Consider the following 18,005-nt stretch of genomic DNA (forward strand, 5'->3'; position numbering starts at 1 on the left):
CAGTGTCTGGTTATGGTTGGCTCAGAGAAATATGACAGTTCTGGATGCCCCAAAAGAAGTACAAATATGACTTAGGACGCTGCAGAATACCCTTGCTCACATCCGTTACAGTGGACTTTAGTGCGTGTCTGGAATCGTTATGCCTTATGAAAGTTACTCTAGCCCATGGGATCCACACCCCCATAGGGGAGTAATGAAGTGAAAAACTGTAAAATACACTGACTTTCCCTGGCATGTTCCTTTCCAGTGTATAAAGCCTCATCTGCAGGAACAGGCCTTGATTTGTTGCAAGAGTGAGTCAAGTTAGGACACAGTTTCATCCAAAGTTATGAAAGAAATTACCTTCACCACAAAACCACAAAATAGATCCTATTTTTTCTATTTTCTGTTATTAAAGTACTCCAGGAGGCCATTTAATTGTGAAGATTAAAACAGCATTTATTTCCTAATTGCAAAAATATGCTTGGCCACAAAAGCAAATCCAGTCATGTCAACGCAAGGCCTGGTTTTTCCAATTTAACACAACAACTAATTAAACATTACTTAAATAATACATTTACTCTAACACCGCCAAATAACCACACATCAAATAGTACTCCTTTAGCCAGTCATGGCTTTTGTTTTTTGCTGCACTACTAAATATGGAGCGATTTAAGCCCAGGAAGATCATGGTGATATCAACACATTGTAGAATACAACATGCTGTAGGTCAAAAAAGGAAAGAGTGGCTGTAGAGTTCAGATGTCAAATGGACCCACTTGAAAACTACGGACAGTTGTGTTAAGTATGCTCCATACCAGCGTACAGTATAGATCCAGGGTTCCATTTCTCCATTACAAATAGAAGAAAAATGTAGGGACTGTGTGAAAACAAAATTGTGCACAGTACAAAGGCTGTCAAGTACATCCATTGAACAGTACCACAGGCTGAATTGGTGTATAAAGGATGTAGCATGCAAGGCAATACTCAGTTCGCCCCCCTCGGTCTGAAAATGCAACTGCAAAGAATATCACGCATCCCTCTGAGGTATTCACCTCCCTGTCACAAACAAAATAGACATGTCTGCTACCTTATCAACATTCAATTAGTCCACAAATAAGGGTAGACAAGCATTTCCTCTGTGAGGGTGTGTGCTCCAGGACCTGTTTAATTGAGCAGAGTGTCCATTGCTTGGAAACATCTGTGCTGCATTTGTTCTCACTCATGGACCAGCTGATGATGAATCTCTGATAATAAATATGTAGCCCATGTCCATGAAAAGCTGTTAAAGCCCTACTTGTCATGATAAAAGGGGAGTCAAAACCATATGCTCATTCAATGTTGAATAACCACTGATGCTTAGACCACAATAAATATTCTTGCTTTTTCTAATTAATATGAGCAAAAACATTTTTGTATTGATCTTTTCAGCTCCCAGCACACAAGAAGAACATAATTCAAAACCAATGGAGTCAAGCTTTCGAGGAGATTTGAGTATGTAAAAAACATGCATAATTTGATTGTGTTCTGTTTTCAACTGCATAAAATAGTTCAATTATACGGACACTACCACACTGTACATTTTGTTTACCAAATACACCGAATTTGGGGCATATTATCAAGAACAGCGTTAAAATTATCGCCTCTTTAGTGGCAGGAAACTGCTGCTAAAGCGGCGATAATGGCTTGATAATATGCCCTTGTGAATTCTCATAGTTCTGGTGTGAACCTGGGCTTCTATGAGAATTCACAAGGTCATATTATCAAGCCCATTATCGCCGCTTTAGCTGCAGTTTCCAGCCGCTAAAGCAGCAATAATTTTAAGGCCGTTCTCTATAATATGCCCCTTTCTAAGTCATTGAACCATGAAACTGGCAGGCAGGAGTTGATTTATAAATGGGCGAGGTCTGTCATTCCTCAAGGTGGAAGGAGTCTATTACTCCGTCCCCCTATTGGAGGGACCGTCCACCACATTTATATATGACCGTCAAGCAAATAGTCATTGATACTGCATTGGCAGGCACAGCGACATCACAGCAGTTAACACTAAATCATTTAGCTGTGTGCTGCAGCAGGGCTGCATCAGCAGGATGCAACCCTGCAGTAAACAGTTTTTATTTTATTTTCAATCAAACAATCAATCAATCAAAGCATTTGTAAAGCGCGCTACATACCCGTGAGGGTCTCAAGGCGCTGGGGGGGGGGGGGCTGCCACTGATCGAAGAGCCAGGTCTTGAGAAGTCTTCTGAAGGCGAGCAGGTCCTGGATCTGTCGTAGGCTGGTAGGGAGAGCGTTCCAGGTCTTGGTGGCGAGGTAGGAGAGGGATCTGCTGCTGCCGGCGGTTTTCCGGATACGAGGAACTGTGGCAAGGGCGAGGGTGGCAGAGCGGAGGTTGCGGGTGGGGGTGTGGAAGCTGAGTCGGTTGTTGAGGTATGTTGGTCCGGTGTTGTGTAGCGCTTTGTGTGCGTGGGTGAGGAGTTTAAAGGTGATTCTCTTGTTGACGGGGAGCCAGTGTAGGCCTCTCAGGTGGGGTGTGATGTGGCTGCGTCGGGGGACGTCGAGGATCAGTCGTGCCGAGGCGTTCAGGTGATGAGGGCCTGGGTGACGGTTTTTCTCGTGTCGAGAGGGATCCATTTGAAAATCCTGGGGAGCATTCGGAGGGTGTTGAAGCAGGACGCGGAGATTGAGGGTGAACCCCAGGTTGCGTGCGTGGTCGTGGGTTCCGGGGCTGTGCCAAGCGATGTGGGCCACCAGGAGTCGTCCCATGCTGATGGGGTGGGACCGAGGATGAGGACCTCTGTCTTGTCTGAATTCAGCTTCAGTCTGCTGTCCTTCATCTAGTCGGCGACGGCCTTCATTCCTCTGTGAAGGTTGGCTTTGGCGGTGTGGTGGTCTTCGGTGAGTGATATGATCAGCTGGGTGTTGTCGGCGTAGGAGATGATGTTGAGGTTGTGCTGTCGTGCGACGTGGGCGAGAGGTGCCATGTAGATGTTAAACAGCGTCGGGCTTAGGGAGGATCTCTGTGGGACGCCGCAGATGATCTCGGTGGTTTTTGAGCAGAAGGGTGGGAGGCGGACACTCTGGGTTCTGCCGGAGAGGAAGGATGTGGTCCAGGCCAGGTCCTTCTCTTGAATTCCGGCGTCATGGAGGGGCGGTGATAGGGTGCGGTGGCAGACCCTGTCGAAGGCAGCTGACAGGTCCAGGAGGACGAGGGCGGCTGTTTCTCCTTTGTCCATCAGGATCCTGATGTCGTCGGTGGAGGCGATGTGGGCGGTCTCGGTGCTGTGGTTGCTGCGGAAGCTGGATTGGGAAGGGTCCAGGATGTTGTTGTCTTCGAGGTATCGGGTTAGCTGTTTGTTGACAATCTTCTCTGTCACTTTTGCTGGGAACGGGAGCAGGGAGATGGGCCGGAAGTTCTTGAGGTCCTTGGGGTCCGCCTTGGGTTTCTTCAGAGGGGCGTTGATCTCGGCGTGCTTCCAGCTTTCAGGGAAGGATGCTGTCTTGAAGGAGATTTTGATTGTTTTCCGGAGGTGGGTTGCGATGATTGTGCTGGCTAGGTTGAAAACGTGGTGGGGACACGGGTCAAATGGGGATCCGGAGTGGATGGAGTTCATGGTTTTGATGGTGTCTTCGTTGCTGACATTGGACCAGGCGGTCAGGCGACTGGTGTGGGTGGAGGTCACGGGATGGTGGTCTTGGTGGTGGGTGCAGGGGTGTCGCAGTTGAAGCTGTCGTGGATGTTGGTGATGTTGCGGTGAAAGAAGGTGGCCAGGGAGTCGCACAGGTCTTGTGATGGTGGAATGTCGTTGGTGTTGGAGCTGGGGTTGGAGACTTCTTTCACGATGCTGAAGAGCTCTTTGGGGTCGGCGGGTGGTCTCAGTGCGAGGGTGGTGGGCAGTTGGTCCTTGGTGACCTTGCCCCAGTTGCGGCGTGGCAACTGTTGGGTGCGGTGGTGTGTGGTGGGTTTCCTGAAGGTGAAGTGGACGCATCTGTGGGAGGTCCAGTGGGTTACGGTGGTGTGGTCAAAGGAGATGTGCGGGCTTGCGGAGAAGATGGGGTCCAGCGTGTGTCCAGCAGCGTGGGTGGGTGTTGTCACGAGCTGTTTGAGTCCGAGGTTGGCGAGATTATCGATCAGGGCGGTGGAGTTGGCGTCGTTGTTGTTCTCGAGGTGGAAGTTCAGGTCCCCGAGGAGGATGTAGTCCTTGGAGGCGAGGGCATGGGTGCTGATGAGGTCGGCGATGGTGTCGCTAAACTGTGGTCGTGGTCCGGGTGGTCTGTAGATGAGTGTTCCTCTGAGGGTCGTGTTGGGGTCGGTGTGGATCTGGAAGTGCATGTGCTCGGCAGTGGTGAGGGTTTCGTCGGTGTTGGTCGAGACTCTGAGGGTGTCTTTGTGGACGATGACGATTCCCCCTCCAACTCCGTTGGCGCGGTCTCTGCGGGAGATCTTGTAGCCCTGTGGGATGGCTATGGTGATGTCAGGTGCTGAGGTGGCGTTCAGCCAGGTCTCCATCAGGAAGGCGACCTCAGGGGCGGTAGAGTCTAGGAGGTCCCAGAGTTCGATGGCGTACTTGCGAGCGGAGCGGGTGTTGAGGAGGATGCATCTGAGGTGGTTGGGTTCTCTGGCTGGTGGTTTGGCGGGCTGGATGCTGGTGTATCTGCAGTTCCGGCAGGTCAAAGGCGATTGGGTGTGCTTCGGGATGGCCTGGCAGCAGGGGTGGTGTCGTCCAGGGTTGAGTGCGTGGAGGGTGCTGGAGTCGTAGTGCAATCTGGTGTAGTGGTACAGGGGTTTTGGCGCTGGGTGCAGTACAGGCGCAGACGGGCTTGCCTTTGGTGCAGCAGCGGCGCGCCCGCTTCTTGCATCCGCTGCGCTTCCGCGCAGCGACCTCCATAAGAGGCGAAGTGGGAGGGAGGAGCAGCTGGGAGGCGGGAGCGGGCGGCCAATGGGCGAGGGTAAGGGACACAGAAGGCAAAAGGGGGCGGGCCGCAGGGGAGCAGCGTCGGGAAGCATGGAGCGGGGAGGCACAGAGGGCAAGGGGCGCAAAGGAACGCCAAACAGAATAAAAAAACAGAATATAAAATACAGAAAACAAATGCCAAGGCGAAAAATCAACTTAGCAGGAGAAAGCGGAGACAGTCACCAGGGGCACACCAGCGGTGACCTCCCGGCAGCGGCAGCAGAGGGGAGAGTCACGGGTGCACAGGAGGAGCCGTGCGGCGTGGGTAGCGGCCAGAGGTCAGGTCATCTGCAACAGGATTTTCTTTTTAATAATAAAAGAATAAACTGCCCCCTCACCATGGGAGTCATCTCCCATGGCATGAGGACCATTATTACCATTTTGAGGTTCCTTACTGCAAGGGTTTGCCTAGTGGTGATAAACAGTAAAACAAATGGTTATATCTCTGCCCATCCAGATTGGGGAGGTAATTCAATTTGCAGGTGGTAGAACATACTTGAATGCTTCAAAGGACAGTCTATGTAACAGGAGAACACACAAAGAGAATAGCGAAGGTCAGTTAAACAAGATAGAGATGAGAAGAATGGTGGGACCCAAACAGTGGAGTAAGACATGGATTAATCAGTCTAGACATGGATTTACAGAACTCGGGAAACCCTGACATCAGTTTCATAAACATGGACAGGAGTTACTCTTTAACAGGAAAGACACGTAGCAGCTGAAAAGGCAAAAACATTGTTCTCACCACATCCGCCATGCTGCCTGAGTGAGGCAACACAAAATGGCGGTTACATACAAAATGGCGACTAGATACGAAGCAAAGTCGAAAACCACGTAACCTCAGACCCTCCTTTTGCCATACTCAGGCAAAGCACAAAAGACTGATGTTAGTCTGAGTCGATATCGATGGTCATGAGGTCATTGAGATGTTGCTGCAACATCATTCTAATGTTCTCTGTTTCTTGTGTTACAGGCTTAGAAACACACAGTGGCACAAAGTCCGCAAATAGCTGGACCGCACTGTAAACAAAGACAACAAGAGAAGATAATTGCTAGAATCGCTCCAAGGAAAGTTAACACTTTCCATCCCCATGTGGACAGTAGTCCCCAAAACCATCCCATCACAGACCAATCTCCAGTGTCCTGATGTATGGACTCAGAGATGACATGTAGCTTAGAAATGGCCTGGTATACTGTAGGGGCATTATCCGGAACGTAAATGCGGCAACTGGACCTAATCGGTTTACAGACTCCTCCTCTATCCGCAAGGACAATGTCTAGAACCATTCGGTTCTGCAAAGTCATAAGGCGATCCGCCTGAAGTTCAGCTGTCAAATTATTCAATGCTCCAGAAGTTACATTTATGGTGGCATCGACCACACGAATTAGGCGTCTGATGTTTCTACTATTTACCATTGGGCCCCAAAAAGGAAGAAACCCTTTCAGAAAATCTCCTCCCTCTTGTCCGGCTGTGTCTTCCGCATCAATAACTCCTCTACCAAATCTCTTTCTATGGTGATCTGCAGGAGCAGTATTTGTTGGAGGAAGAAGAAAAGCTATATAACATGTTCCCGAGAAATGTGTGGGAAGCCATGTATAAGCTTTGTCATGACAAATAAAGTATGTACCTTGGGAGGGCACTAACGGTGAATGAGTCAAGGGTGTATAGACATATATGTGAGAACAATTACTCCTTTCTTGCTTAATTTTAGTATTCTGACCATTTATTTGTAAACACAGATTACCTCTCTGGGGTAAATCCCAAATTGGTGCAAATCTCTTCTGTTTAACCTGGTCCATTTAGTCCCCCCCCCCTCCCCACCCGGCGAACAAATTGCTCAATCGTGAGTAGCTCTCTAGTCGCTTCTCGTGTGTACTCGGTCTGCGTTACCCAATGGACCAATTGGTTATAGTGAAATCTCTCTGTGTTGGGGAGATTAAAGTACCTATGCCTGTAGCTTTTTGCACGCTGTCATGTCCACACTTCATCGCAGCCTAGTTATCTGCCGCATAGCACAGGCCCCCGCAGCCCCTGGGGTGCGGGGGGGGCCCGAGCATCAGGGGGCCCCTCGGCACAGTACTCAGACAGGACTGAGTGCTCCGGAGCACCCAACTGAAAAGGCGCTGACCTTTTCAGGTCCCCAGTACGCGCTTCATACGGGTACCTCACTGGCGCGCACGTATTCGTGCCTTGTTTCTGTGGTGCCATGTGTCAGGTTCTCGCGTCTCACTCCGCAGATGGGCCCCGCTCCGTCTCTGCGCTAACGGTCAGAAGGCACATCTCTCTCCAAGAACCGATCGGTTACTACTGTTGACAGTAAATTAGCAGCTTGTAGAAATGTCATTTCTGTGAATTACGGCCTTTATTTAATATCCAAAATCGGGATCCGCGGAAGGGACGGCTGACTAGGCATCAGAGAGCGCCGGTTAGTGTCAGAGAGCGCGAGGGAGTGACAGAGGCTGGGTGAGAGGGAGAGCACAGCGAGAGTGGGCGAGAGAGAGCAGCCGAGCCTGGGTGGCTGAGTGAAGGACAGAGTGACTGCGAGAGGGACAGCGCTAGTGAGAGACAATGAGAGAGTGTGACAGAGAAAAAGTGAAAGAGAGTTGGTTAGAATGGCATAGAGCGCGAGGCAGTGAATGTGAGTCAGCTAGGTAAAGAGACAGTGAGAGCGAGTGAATAACAGGAAATCTGTTTGAAAGTAAGTAATCAATAACGTAATGGCGAGGGAGGGTGAGAGGCAGTAGGAGGGAGTGACAGACTATGAGAGAGAGCGAATACGAATGAGAGATGGGAGAGATACAGCGAGTAGGTGAGAGACTATGTGAATGGATGCGCGAGAGAGAACGTGTTTGAGCCACTGCTTTAAACGGGCTGGTATTGTACCTTTTACATTTGAAAGGTTCAAAGAGATAGAGACAGAGGGCGCTCGTCTGAGAGACAGTGAATGTGTACGAGTGTGAAAGAGAGCAAGAGAGGGGACAACAGAGAGGAAAGAGGCAGAGTGAATGAGAAAAGGCGAGAGGCAATGAGTGTGTGTTTGTGAGAGTGTTACAGGGGACAGAGGGCGGTGACAAGTCTGGCCTTTTCATAGATGCCTGAAGGTTTAATGTTCACCTAGAAGTTTCAAGGGCATCGACTGCACATGCTCATCAGAGGCCAGGACATTGGGCAACAGTTTTGTGACTAAAAGTCAGAGCTCCAAAGCTTTTTACAACTCTGCAGTTATCTGTGTCGAGTAGTCAAGGCCAAGCTCATGATGAGGCAGGGGTGGGAGTAGGGGGGTGTTGGGGGCATGGGATTGAGGAGCATGACTGTTAAGTCATGGTTCAGGGCCACAAGTACTATGTGGCCCTGGAGGACCAAATTATGCTGCAAATTTGACAAAATCATGCGGCAAAAAAGGCAAATTATATGTTGTATTGTTGCAAATTTTGTGATAGTACTACCTTATTTTGTAATTTTACTTGTAGCAGTGTATCTGGAAAGATAGCTCTTCATTAATATTAGTGTAATAAAGCCACCAAAAACAGCACCAAGTAACTGGAAGTTGACCAGTCAACATTTGTGTCAGGCCTTCCCCTGCGTGGTAACAGGTGTCACAGAGTTTTTAGTACAGTTTTACCTGTTTCAGCAAGAAATCTTTTTTTGTAGGAGGTGCGGGGGGGAGTAAAAGCTGTATATTATGCTGTAGATGATGGATTATGTGGCAAATGCAGTGGTTTCAAAATTCTGCAGAAAATGTCATGGCCTCAGATTCACATAATTCCAGTGGCCCTGCTCATATTAAATGACAGATGAAATGCAATCAGAACAAAGACGATTACCCAGTCAGAGTTATTTCTTGAAATGAAGTTACTCTTTAATACACACCTTGACTTTATATAGCAGTAAAAATGATAAACAATTGTGTTTGTCTGTTGCCTCTAAGAATGTAGTGTAGGTCCTATATTCCCAATAGGCTCTGCGCATTGTAATAACATATACTATAGTTTAGACATAGGACTGAGGTCTACTAGGTCTCTATCGAATATATTAAACTTAATTGTGAGTGCCAGCTAGCTCAGAGGTCACTAGAAACTTTCACAAATTCACAAGAAGGGATTAGTTTCTGACAACCGCATGAACATGACAACTTTGTTTCCCAAGAATAAGAAATCAATCTCTTGAGTCGTGGAAACAATAGATGGCTATTTTACTCAGTCAAACGTGCATGCTTCGTTTCACCAGAGGTGCTCAGAAAATAGAGAGAGACGGGCGTTTTCAATAAAAAGTATTTATTGAACAGTCTTCTTTCCCAAGCATAGGAAATGTACTGCCACAATCGTAATACTGGTCATAAAGTATAATGCGTACAGTATGAATAGTATTATAAAATAATACTGTAAAAGCATGGTATGGATTCTAAGCCATATAAAATAACATAAAATACGTACATTATTAAATAATGACTAAAAGTATTCAACTGGTGCTTCTAAAATACGCCTACCCCGGTGTACCTAACCTAGGTCTAGTACGAGGGAAGAAGTAAGTGAGGTGTAGCTTAAATTTAGTATTCTTTTGCCAAGAATCTATTCCAAGAATTCTCTAAGGGTCTTATGAGCTCCGTACCTTGGTTTTAGAATGAAGGAGGTCTTGTATCTCTTTCTCAGGACTCAATTTCCCAGCAACCCACAAGGGTAACCTGGAAACACTGGAACTGGATTTCTCGGAAGGAGAAAAGACAGCGTCTCTCAGTGCGTTAGCTGGAGGGTCGGCTTCCTTTGGCACTTGCTGCTGCAGGGCGCGTCGGGCAAGTAGATAGTCGAACTGCTCCAAACCACTGTGTGTTTACCTGGGCAAATGTGGGCATGTTTATACTTTGAAGGTGCCGAGTTTGACGTAAGGTTGGACATAATAATGTCATCAAAGGCTCAGTTCTTAGAATACTCCAGGAGTTCTTGGATAAATCAATATTCAAGCAGGGGAAGTCCCTGACTGCTGAAGGCGGGTTTTTCCAAGAAATCGTTGTGGATTCTCTGAACTAGTGGAAGTAGCCATGCCATATTTGACCTGCATAGGTTAAGTCTAAATATGGTTATGATTTCTATGCCTATATAAGGATATGGTGATTTATACCTATATATGGGCATGAATCGGGAAAATTACACTAGGGTCCTGAATTCCTACACAACCACCACTCCACTTAATAGGTTCACCATTACTAAATTATAAGCATCTAAACATATCTAAAGCATGTGTTTACATTGCCAACCAAAATACATGAAAAATGCATTTGAAATGGCTCTACATGAAAAAATGTGTATGTCTGTACTATGCATTTAAAAGAAAGGATGTAATTCTAATCATAAAAATATGATATCGGTAATGCAGACTGCATGAATCATGAAATTACATTTGTGAAAATGGCTTAAATACAGAAAAAAAGGTCAAGACCATTCCATAGCAGAATATATAAACTGTTGTTGTTTTAGTGTACAAGGCCTAATATTTTCTCTAGGAAGTGCTCAAAAAGAATTATTGTTCTCTAAGAATAGTTCTACTTCAAGCAGATTAGTCTGTACCATAAAAGGTCTATTTTTGGAAAAATGTTCAAATTTTTACTCGAAGAAAAATAGAGTTGCCAATTTAGAATGTTTGTTTTTAAAAAACGAAGGCCGAATTCAGTGTTCATGGAACAGTGTGTGCTGATTTCAAAAGTTATTCTCTGTGTCAGGAGAAAACATCAAATCGTCTAGGCTGGCAAAGAAAAAGTCTACCGCAGTAGGTGAAACTGGAACTACTTCATCAAGTAGATCAAAAGTGCACAAATGTGCACCATCGCCGTCAGCGTTTGTCGCATTAGCAATTTTCGCAGAAGCTGGTACCTGTGTGCCTGTAGTTTCATTTGTCTAACCAACAGTTAGACTTGCCAGTGAGACTTTTATGAATGCCGCCACCATGATTGGTAGCGTTGGGGGCAACAAGATGCATGAGCCGTTACCGGACCTAGCAAGGCGTTAACATCCGATGGCAGGACTGATGGAAGTGTAAGACAGATGTCCAACACGCATTCTTCTCCGCAAAGCAGGCATCGTAGAACAGGTAAGATGCAATCTTGCCAGATCGGTCTGAATGAAAGGAACCAAGTGGTATTCCGATCTCTTAAACGAGCCAAGCCAAGAATCTGTGTAATCCTCTCACGATATCGCATGGCTTGTTCCATGGTAGTCTGGGTATCGCTGGTGACTGGACTTACCATATCGGAGCAGAAGGAATACAAATTGAATTCTTGGTATGAGTCCCAAAATGAGAGGCAGGCCGCCGAACACAGAGTGTAAGAAATTTGGAAAAATGCAGAGGACTGTTTCAAATGGTGCTAACAGTCCCGAAAAAATCATCTTAAATACATGTGGGATGCCGCTGGTATCAGACATGTTTAAGATTTGACCTAACATTTCAGCAAAATGTACTGGGGAATTTGTTGATAATAATGCATGTATCTCTGCAGAAGTCCTTGCAACTTGCAGATCATACGTTTCTCTGGACGAGGTCAGTGGCACAGTTTTTTGCAAAAGAATGGCTTTCATTCTGCTTAAAGTATCAATTCGTATAGAAGAGATATTCAGTGAAGGCCATAACGCCGTCTCCTTGTCTGTCTTGCTTTTTGGATACAATACTTGCATACAACAAGTGACCCTGGATGACACACTAACTAGATACGCTCTTCCTGGCAACATGCCACAACAGCTGTGATCATTGAGCATAACGTAGCTGCCATTGGAAAGCTGCCTGAAAACCGGTTCTATCAAGACTGCTGGTGTCCCGTGCAGGTGGCAAGAAAGGTTATTTGAAGAACCTTCGCAGGCTCCATGTAAATTAATACCTTGACATAAGAGTGTACCACTGTGTGAGTTCTTACAATTTTTACCACTAAGAAATACCTCCTTCCCCCCTCCAACATTTGTGTGTATACTGTAAATTCCAGGTCGACTTAATGTATTCTTTACCCAACCTTTCATACAGGCCTGCTGGTATGTGTTCTAAGCAATATTGAAACTGGAAAATCGTCCCTGGTATCGTGATGGTGCCATGTATTATCCATTCAATGACAGGCTTCTCAGAAACTGTCAATGGTAATCTTTCCAGTTTTTCAATGCTCAACACCGTATAGTCTGCTCCTCTTTGTGCCAAAGAGATTTGTTTATCTGTAAGGTTAAATACAGCAAACAATGATGTGGTGTTGGTTAGATGCCATGGCACGTAGCCTGAACGGAGATTTTGTAACGTCCAGCCTAGCTGCATTATAGAACGTAATTGGGACTGGCCATGTTGTAACATTAGCAAGTCCTGCTCTATTATGTCAATGGCAGATGATACAATGCTGTCCAAAGAATAAATTTTGGAGGACAGAGTCGTTAACCCATTGTCCACTACAGAGAGAGCTTTCTCTAAATTAATACAATCAATTTCTCGTATCTTTTCTGCAGTTTCTATTTGCGTGATTTTCAAAGCTTCATTGTAAGCAGCGTATATACCGGCTAATATGAAACGTTTTTCTCATTGTATGCGAGGTCCAAGTAAGAAGTCTCGCAAGTCAACGCCATCTTTAAGTAAAGATAAGTGTTGTTTAATTTCAGGAAGTGTGGTTTTTTGTAGCAAATCAATGCAAAGTTTTCCTACACTGTATGTTGTAACTATCCCTGGATGTTGTCTCTGGGAATATCTTGGGTCTGGCCTATTCACTGTGAACCCTTGTGTTTTGTTCAGGAATCTATCTTGACACATATTATTGTCTATGGGCCAGATCAACCATTTTTTCCAATCAGGATTAGTTCTGTTGTGATGTAAAATCTGTTTTACGTCTACCTCTTCATCTGCAGTGTCATTGCTGTCAGGTGTGGGCTTTGGTATTGACGGTTTGTTCAAATCTTTTATCTTAGATAAACCAAGACAAGATGTTTGTTGAATAGTGTCATTCAAAAACATTATTTGTTCCGGAATGATGCAGGCTCTGAATTAGGCTTCTAACCCTTGCACCTGCCAATCTTTTGTGCCCCAGACGGTTTTTGTCTCAATGTTGTTGTTTCAAAAGTTAAAAACTAATGTAGACAGCTGAGCATAAAAGTTTACAGAATAAATTTGCTTTGTATTGGTCAACATGTTTTTCATTCCTGTCTTATTCATATTTTTGAAATAAAACGTTTCTGGATTCGTGATATTATACCCTGAGAAGTTCGGAAACTTGTCACGAAATGTTTTTGAGCAACCCTTTGGTGGCGTTGGACAATGTTCCCATTGATTATAAGTAAAAACATTTCTAGGGCTTGCAGATTTATGCAAATAATAGTGACCATAATGATTAATACAATACATTTGTTCATAATCTGATGAACCTTCTAGGTGTTCATGTTTTGTAAATTTAGCTGACATTTCTAAATCTGTCATCATGTTATTAACAGTTTCAAAGTCCCAATCATCAGAAAATGTCTGGGTGACACAAAGTCACTTAAAGAAACCTTAAATTGGTGTGGAAACTTCAACAGCTCCACCGGGCCATAAATGTCATAATCAGTTTTATCCGATGCTATACCACCAGGTAAAGGAACGGCTGTGATGTTTACTGATGACAGGTCTCTTCGTTCACGATGAGATGACTTGTGAGGTTTCAGGAGCAAGTTGATGTTCTTACTTGCTGTGTCCATTGTACTGTATTTTCCATCTATCATCCTTCCCAAACGTATCACAAGTATGAGCCAAAGCAGGAGGAAAAGTACGCCTAACACAATCCAAAATTCAACCCATGGTAAAACCAGATATGTTATTTCCAGTTGATGAAAGAGTTCTGTTATTTTTTTCTTTGAATGTTTTATTTGCTGGCGTATTTTCAGGTTCACTAGGATCCTCAGAAAATGTATCAACATTTATGAAGTAGCCTGAGGCAGTTCTGTCAATTGTTGGAATTGCATCAGGATTGTTATGAATCTTTGGAGCTGCTTCTTCCTTTGTCATATTTGTATAGTCAGATGCTACATCATTGTAGACCGGTGTATCTTGACGAACTGTTATTTGGGTATCCAGAGGCACAAGTTCCATGGCTTTGTTACATAGTCCTTCTTTTCTTACTGCAGGTTTATCAAAGGTGATAAGTCTTTCAGTTTGAACCTCTTAGATTGTAGCAAGATTTGGTCGTCTGCTACATCTTAGGAGTCCACTGGGCCTACTACTTATTATTGGCCACATGATGTGCTTTGACCAGGTCGATGGACACAACTCTGTTCTTCCTTTTACCAGCAAGGGGCAGTAGTAACACTGATCTTGATTGCTAAGACAGGTACTGCTTTTCTGTATGAAGGTCCAAATTCCTTCTTTACTGCGATCTTTTCCCTGACTAGATCCCCAATCTTTGGAATCCAGACAGGTCTTGCTGGGACAGGTGGTTTCTCTTCAGTGGTTGTCGGCTTCTGTATCGTGTTACTCAGACTTCTTCTTGTTTCATTTAAGTCCTGTAAAACAGCCAAACGATCTTTGACATCAAAGGGTTTTTGTTCCACCACTGAAGTTTGACAATCGAGGTCTTCGAATAACTTTCTAGTACCAAACATTAATTCATATGGAGTGATTCCACCCAGAGAATTTCTTGGCAGATTGTTAAGACTACGTTGGACACTTATTAGATGTTTGACCTACCATCACCCGAACCTAATACCTTAGCTGTTATAGATTGCTTTATGTCACTTTTTTTCTTTCCACTACCGCATTACCCTCAGGAAGGAAGGGACTAGAATACCGCAATGCAACGCCCAAGCTAGCCATGGCCTCCTTGTAAGCTCGAGAGCTAAACGCAGGACCCTGGTCAGAATGTAGCGTGCCGATTGCGTATGTGTCGATAAAGACTCGCAAATCTTTTATAACAGTTCTGGCGTCAGACGGGCGCTGGGGCTATATCCAAATAAATCTGGTCCTAGTAGTTGTGGGACCGCATCTGTCCATGGTGACGTCTGCGTGTAGATAGTCTAATGCTGTCTAACAGTGGTGTATGAACTGGGCTGGCTACACTGTAGTCAGGTATCTGGTGGTTCTCAAAGCTATGATATCCGTAACAGTTATCACAGTTGATTCTGAATTTGTATACTTGGACGCTCATTCCTGGCCACCAGTACTTCTCTTCTATCCCTATTAGATATTTTAAGATCCCTTGATGTGTCAGACCCTCTCCCATATGTGCTTCTTGAACCAAAGCACCTCTCCAGTTCCTGTTTGGAATTACTCTGTCCCCCACTCCAGGGATTTGAGCAAAAGGAACGGAGTTTGCATCAATTATGTATGTATATGTGAGTGGATAGTTTAGAGGTAACGCTGCATAGCTGGCTTCCATTGAGGCTTTTACTGCTAGCAATGTTTCACCGTCTATTACTCTTTTCAATTTCGCAATTGTAGGTACGGAAACCGTTTGTACAGCTGCCTTCGCGGCTTCATCAGCCAATGACTTCCCTGCAATGTGAATGCCATCACACTGATGACTCAGTGTATGAATCACGTGAGTCTTTTGTAATTCTTTTTGTAAAAGAACTATTTGTTCCCAAAGCATTTTTTGCTTAATTGTGCCACCTGTTGAGTCTTTGAAACCATTTTGAACCCGGTTCTGCAGGTATTCCTTGTAAGACTAGACGCAGTAATAGGAGTCGCACACTATGAGTGTGGGGATTTCGCGATTGGTATTTTCAAGCGCCATCTTGAAAGCCTGTAGTTCAGATCGCTGAGCTGTACAGTCTCCTAGTGATTGAGTTTTAGTGACCATAGGTCTAAATTTACCTTCGTGCTAGCGACCTTTAACAATCGTGCACGGCAGCACTATAAGCTTGTTTACCCCCAAATGCGGGCTGTGCTGATCCGTCGGTATAAATTATACATCCGTAATGTTGTAGAGGCAGAATTTCGGTCGGCAGAGGACATTCGTGTTTGTATTGTAGGAATTCTTGTGTCTTCAAGTAGGGGTCAAACACGTATTCAACGTCTGTTGCAGCAAGAGATTTAACCCATTGTATCATTCTCGGATGTAGAGCCCTAGCATTAGGAATGCTTGCTTTCGTCACTGCCTCTAAGGCAGGTACAGGTGTAACGATCATTATGCGTTTTCCTTGTGCGAGAGCTCTCTCTTTTGCTACTGCAGTTTGAACCGCTATCAGAATTTTTTCTGTTGAAGTAAATTTTATTTCAGCTTGTGTGTACAAGTGTGATTTGTATGCTATTGGAACCTTTTCACCTTCATTAAAGGTCAGGTACATGAATCCGCATCTCCCTGGGATGATTCGGATCACAAGGTTGCGCACATTTACGCACGTCTGTAATTGTGTTTTTGCTAACATGTCTGTTTTTACGGAACGCAAAATTTCTGTATGGTTTTGAGTCCAATTTTTTGGTTTGAAATCGGGTTTGATTAGTTCGTAGAGAGGTTTAACCCTTTCTGCGTAATTCAGAACATAAGTTCTTCCAAAATTCAGGAAACCTAGAATTGACTAAGTTTTACAGTGTCTTTGGAGGTTGGAGCAGCGCACATTTCTCTAGGAAGTTGGCTGCCAGGTATTTGCCTTCACTTGATAACTCGTAGCCTAAGAATAGGACATTGAGGTGGGCAATTCGTGATTTCTTAAAATTGAATTGATACCCTTCAGATGCGAACCCAAGTATTATGGTGTTAACTCTTTTCAAGTGCACGTCCAAATCGTCGTCTGTAAGATAGATGTCATCGGCATAAGATAATGCCTCATCATCATACGTTTGTAGTAACTCTGTTACCCTGGCTGAAAATAACCCTGGACTATTCTTGAATCCGTGGGGGGGCAGCAAAATTGTCGCTGTGTCCCCATTATTGAGAAAGCGGTCAAATGTCTGCTTTCTGGTGCAATGTTTTGACAGAAAAATCCTTTTGAAATATCTAATGTGATTTTATATTTTTTCCGCACAATGTTATTCATCAATGCTGCACTGTGTGCATTTTGGACTGCAAATGTTTTGCAACAAGAGTTTAAGTGTCTATAGTCCAAAACTAGACGATATGAATTGTCTGGTTTGGAGACAGGAAACAAAGGATTGTTCATTGATGAGGTGCATGTTTCCATCACCCCTTGGTATTCAAGTTGATTTAAAATCTCCCTGACCTGTTTTTAGCTTCTTGCTTAACTGGATACTGCCTTTATGCAGTAAGCTGATTTTTCAACTGGATTTTATGGTGAGGAGAATCCTCATCCCATCCTGTGTGATTTTTATATAATGCTGGAGCCTGAGCTACTGCCCATTTTCTAGCATATGTGTATTTTTTATGAATTGGAATGTGATTTGAGAAGGCTGGCATAATTATCTCTTCGCCATGAGGGCATTCCCTGACAAATTCAGGTGGCCAGTCTTGTTCAGCTAGAAGAATGTCATAACCCTTTGATAGCTTCTCCCAAAAGAGTGCTTTTATTTTACTAGGTATGTCCCCCTCCATCCGGAGTGTTATCTCATATAACTTGTGGGGTGCACTAACAGTGGTGTCGGCAGTTTCAACATGAATGGATTCATTCAAGTCCACTGTCTCCAGATGATCCTTCAGGATCTAGCGAGCTATGGGCCCTTCTGCTGCGCTGTCTAGCATTGTCTGGGCCCACTCCCTGTTCTTGAGTTGTGTCCTCAGGATCCGCGGCATTTCTGATTTTAATGCTTGCTACCTTCTTGGTGAACTGAGTTTTCTTATTTTTTGGAACGTGATGTTTGTCTTTGGTGCACGTGTTCTTTTTGTTCTGATCGTCCTCTTTCGGATTTCTGTGGGGAAGTCTGAAAGATACGAGAGGAACGTGTATCAATGTCTTGATATCTATCAGGTTTTCTTAAATTATCCCTATTTCTAAGGTTATATCTTTTTTCAGAGGGTTCCTGTTGTGGAGACCTACCTCCCCATTGGGGAGATCTTCCTCTGGATTGAGAATGCTTCTCTTTCAGAAGTGTCTGTTTAGTATTTTCCCACTTCTTTTTAGGAGTGGTGAGATTATTTTTAATAAAAACTTTTTCGGGATTTTCTGTTAGTTGGGGTTTTAATGGTTTCCCACCCAAAC

The 18,005-nt window shown here is 44.7% G+C and overlaps 1 protein-coding gene across 3 annotated transcripts in view; it reads left to right on the top strand.

The window, feature by feature from the left end:
* The window catches only part of VIT (vitrin), a 1,955,513-nt gene that overhangs the window by 1,249,063 nt on the left and 688,445 nt on the right, over positions 1–18,005 (top strand). For 2 of the 3 annotated variants that reach the window (XM_086927073.1, XM_086927075.1), the window contains one exon: positions 1,411–1,473. The exons of the other annotated variant lie outside the window; for it this stretch is intronic. In XM_086927073.1, coding sequence (XP_086783199.1) covers positions 1,411–1,473 — 63 coding nt within the window. The remainder of the gene's footprint in view (positions 1–1,410; positions 1,474–18,005) is intronic. 3 annotated transcript variants of the gene reach the window in all.

This window comes from Lissotriton vulgaris, chromosome 6, assembly GCF_964263255.1.
Source record: "Lissotriton vulgaris chromosome 6, aLisVul1.2, whole genome shotgun sequence".
Classification (NCBI taxonomy): Eukaryota; Metazoa; Chordata; class Amphibia; order Caudata; family Salamandridae; genus Lissotriton; species Lissotriton vulgaris.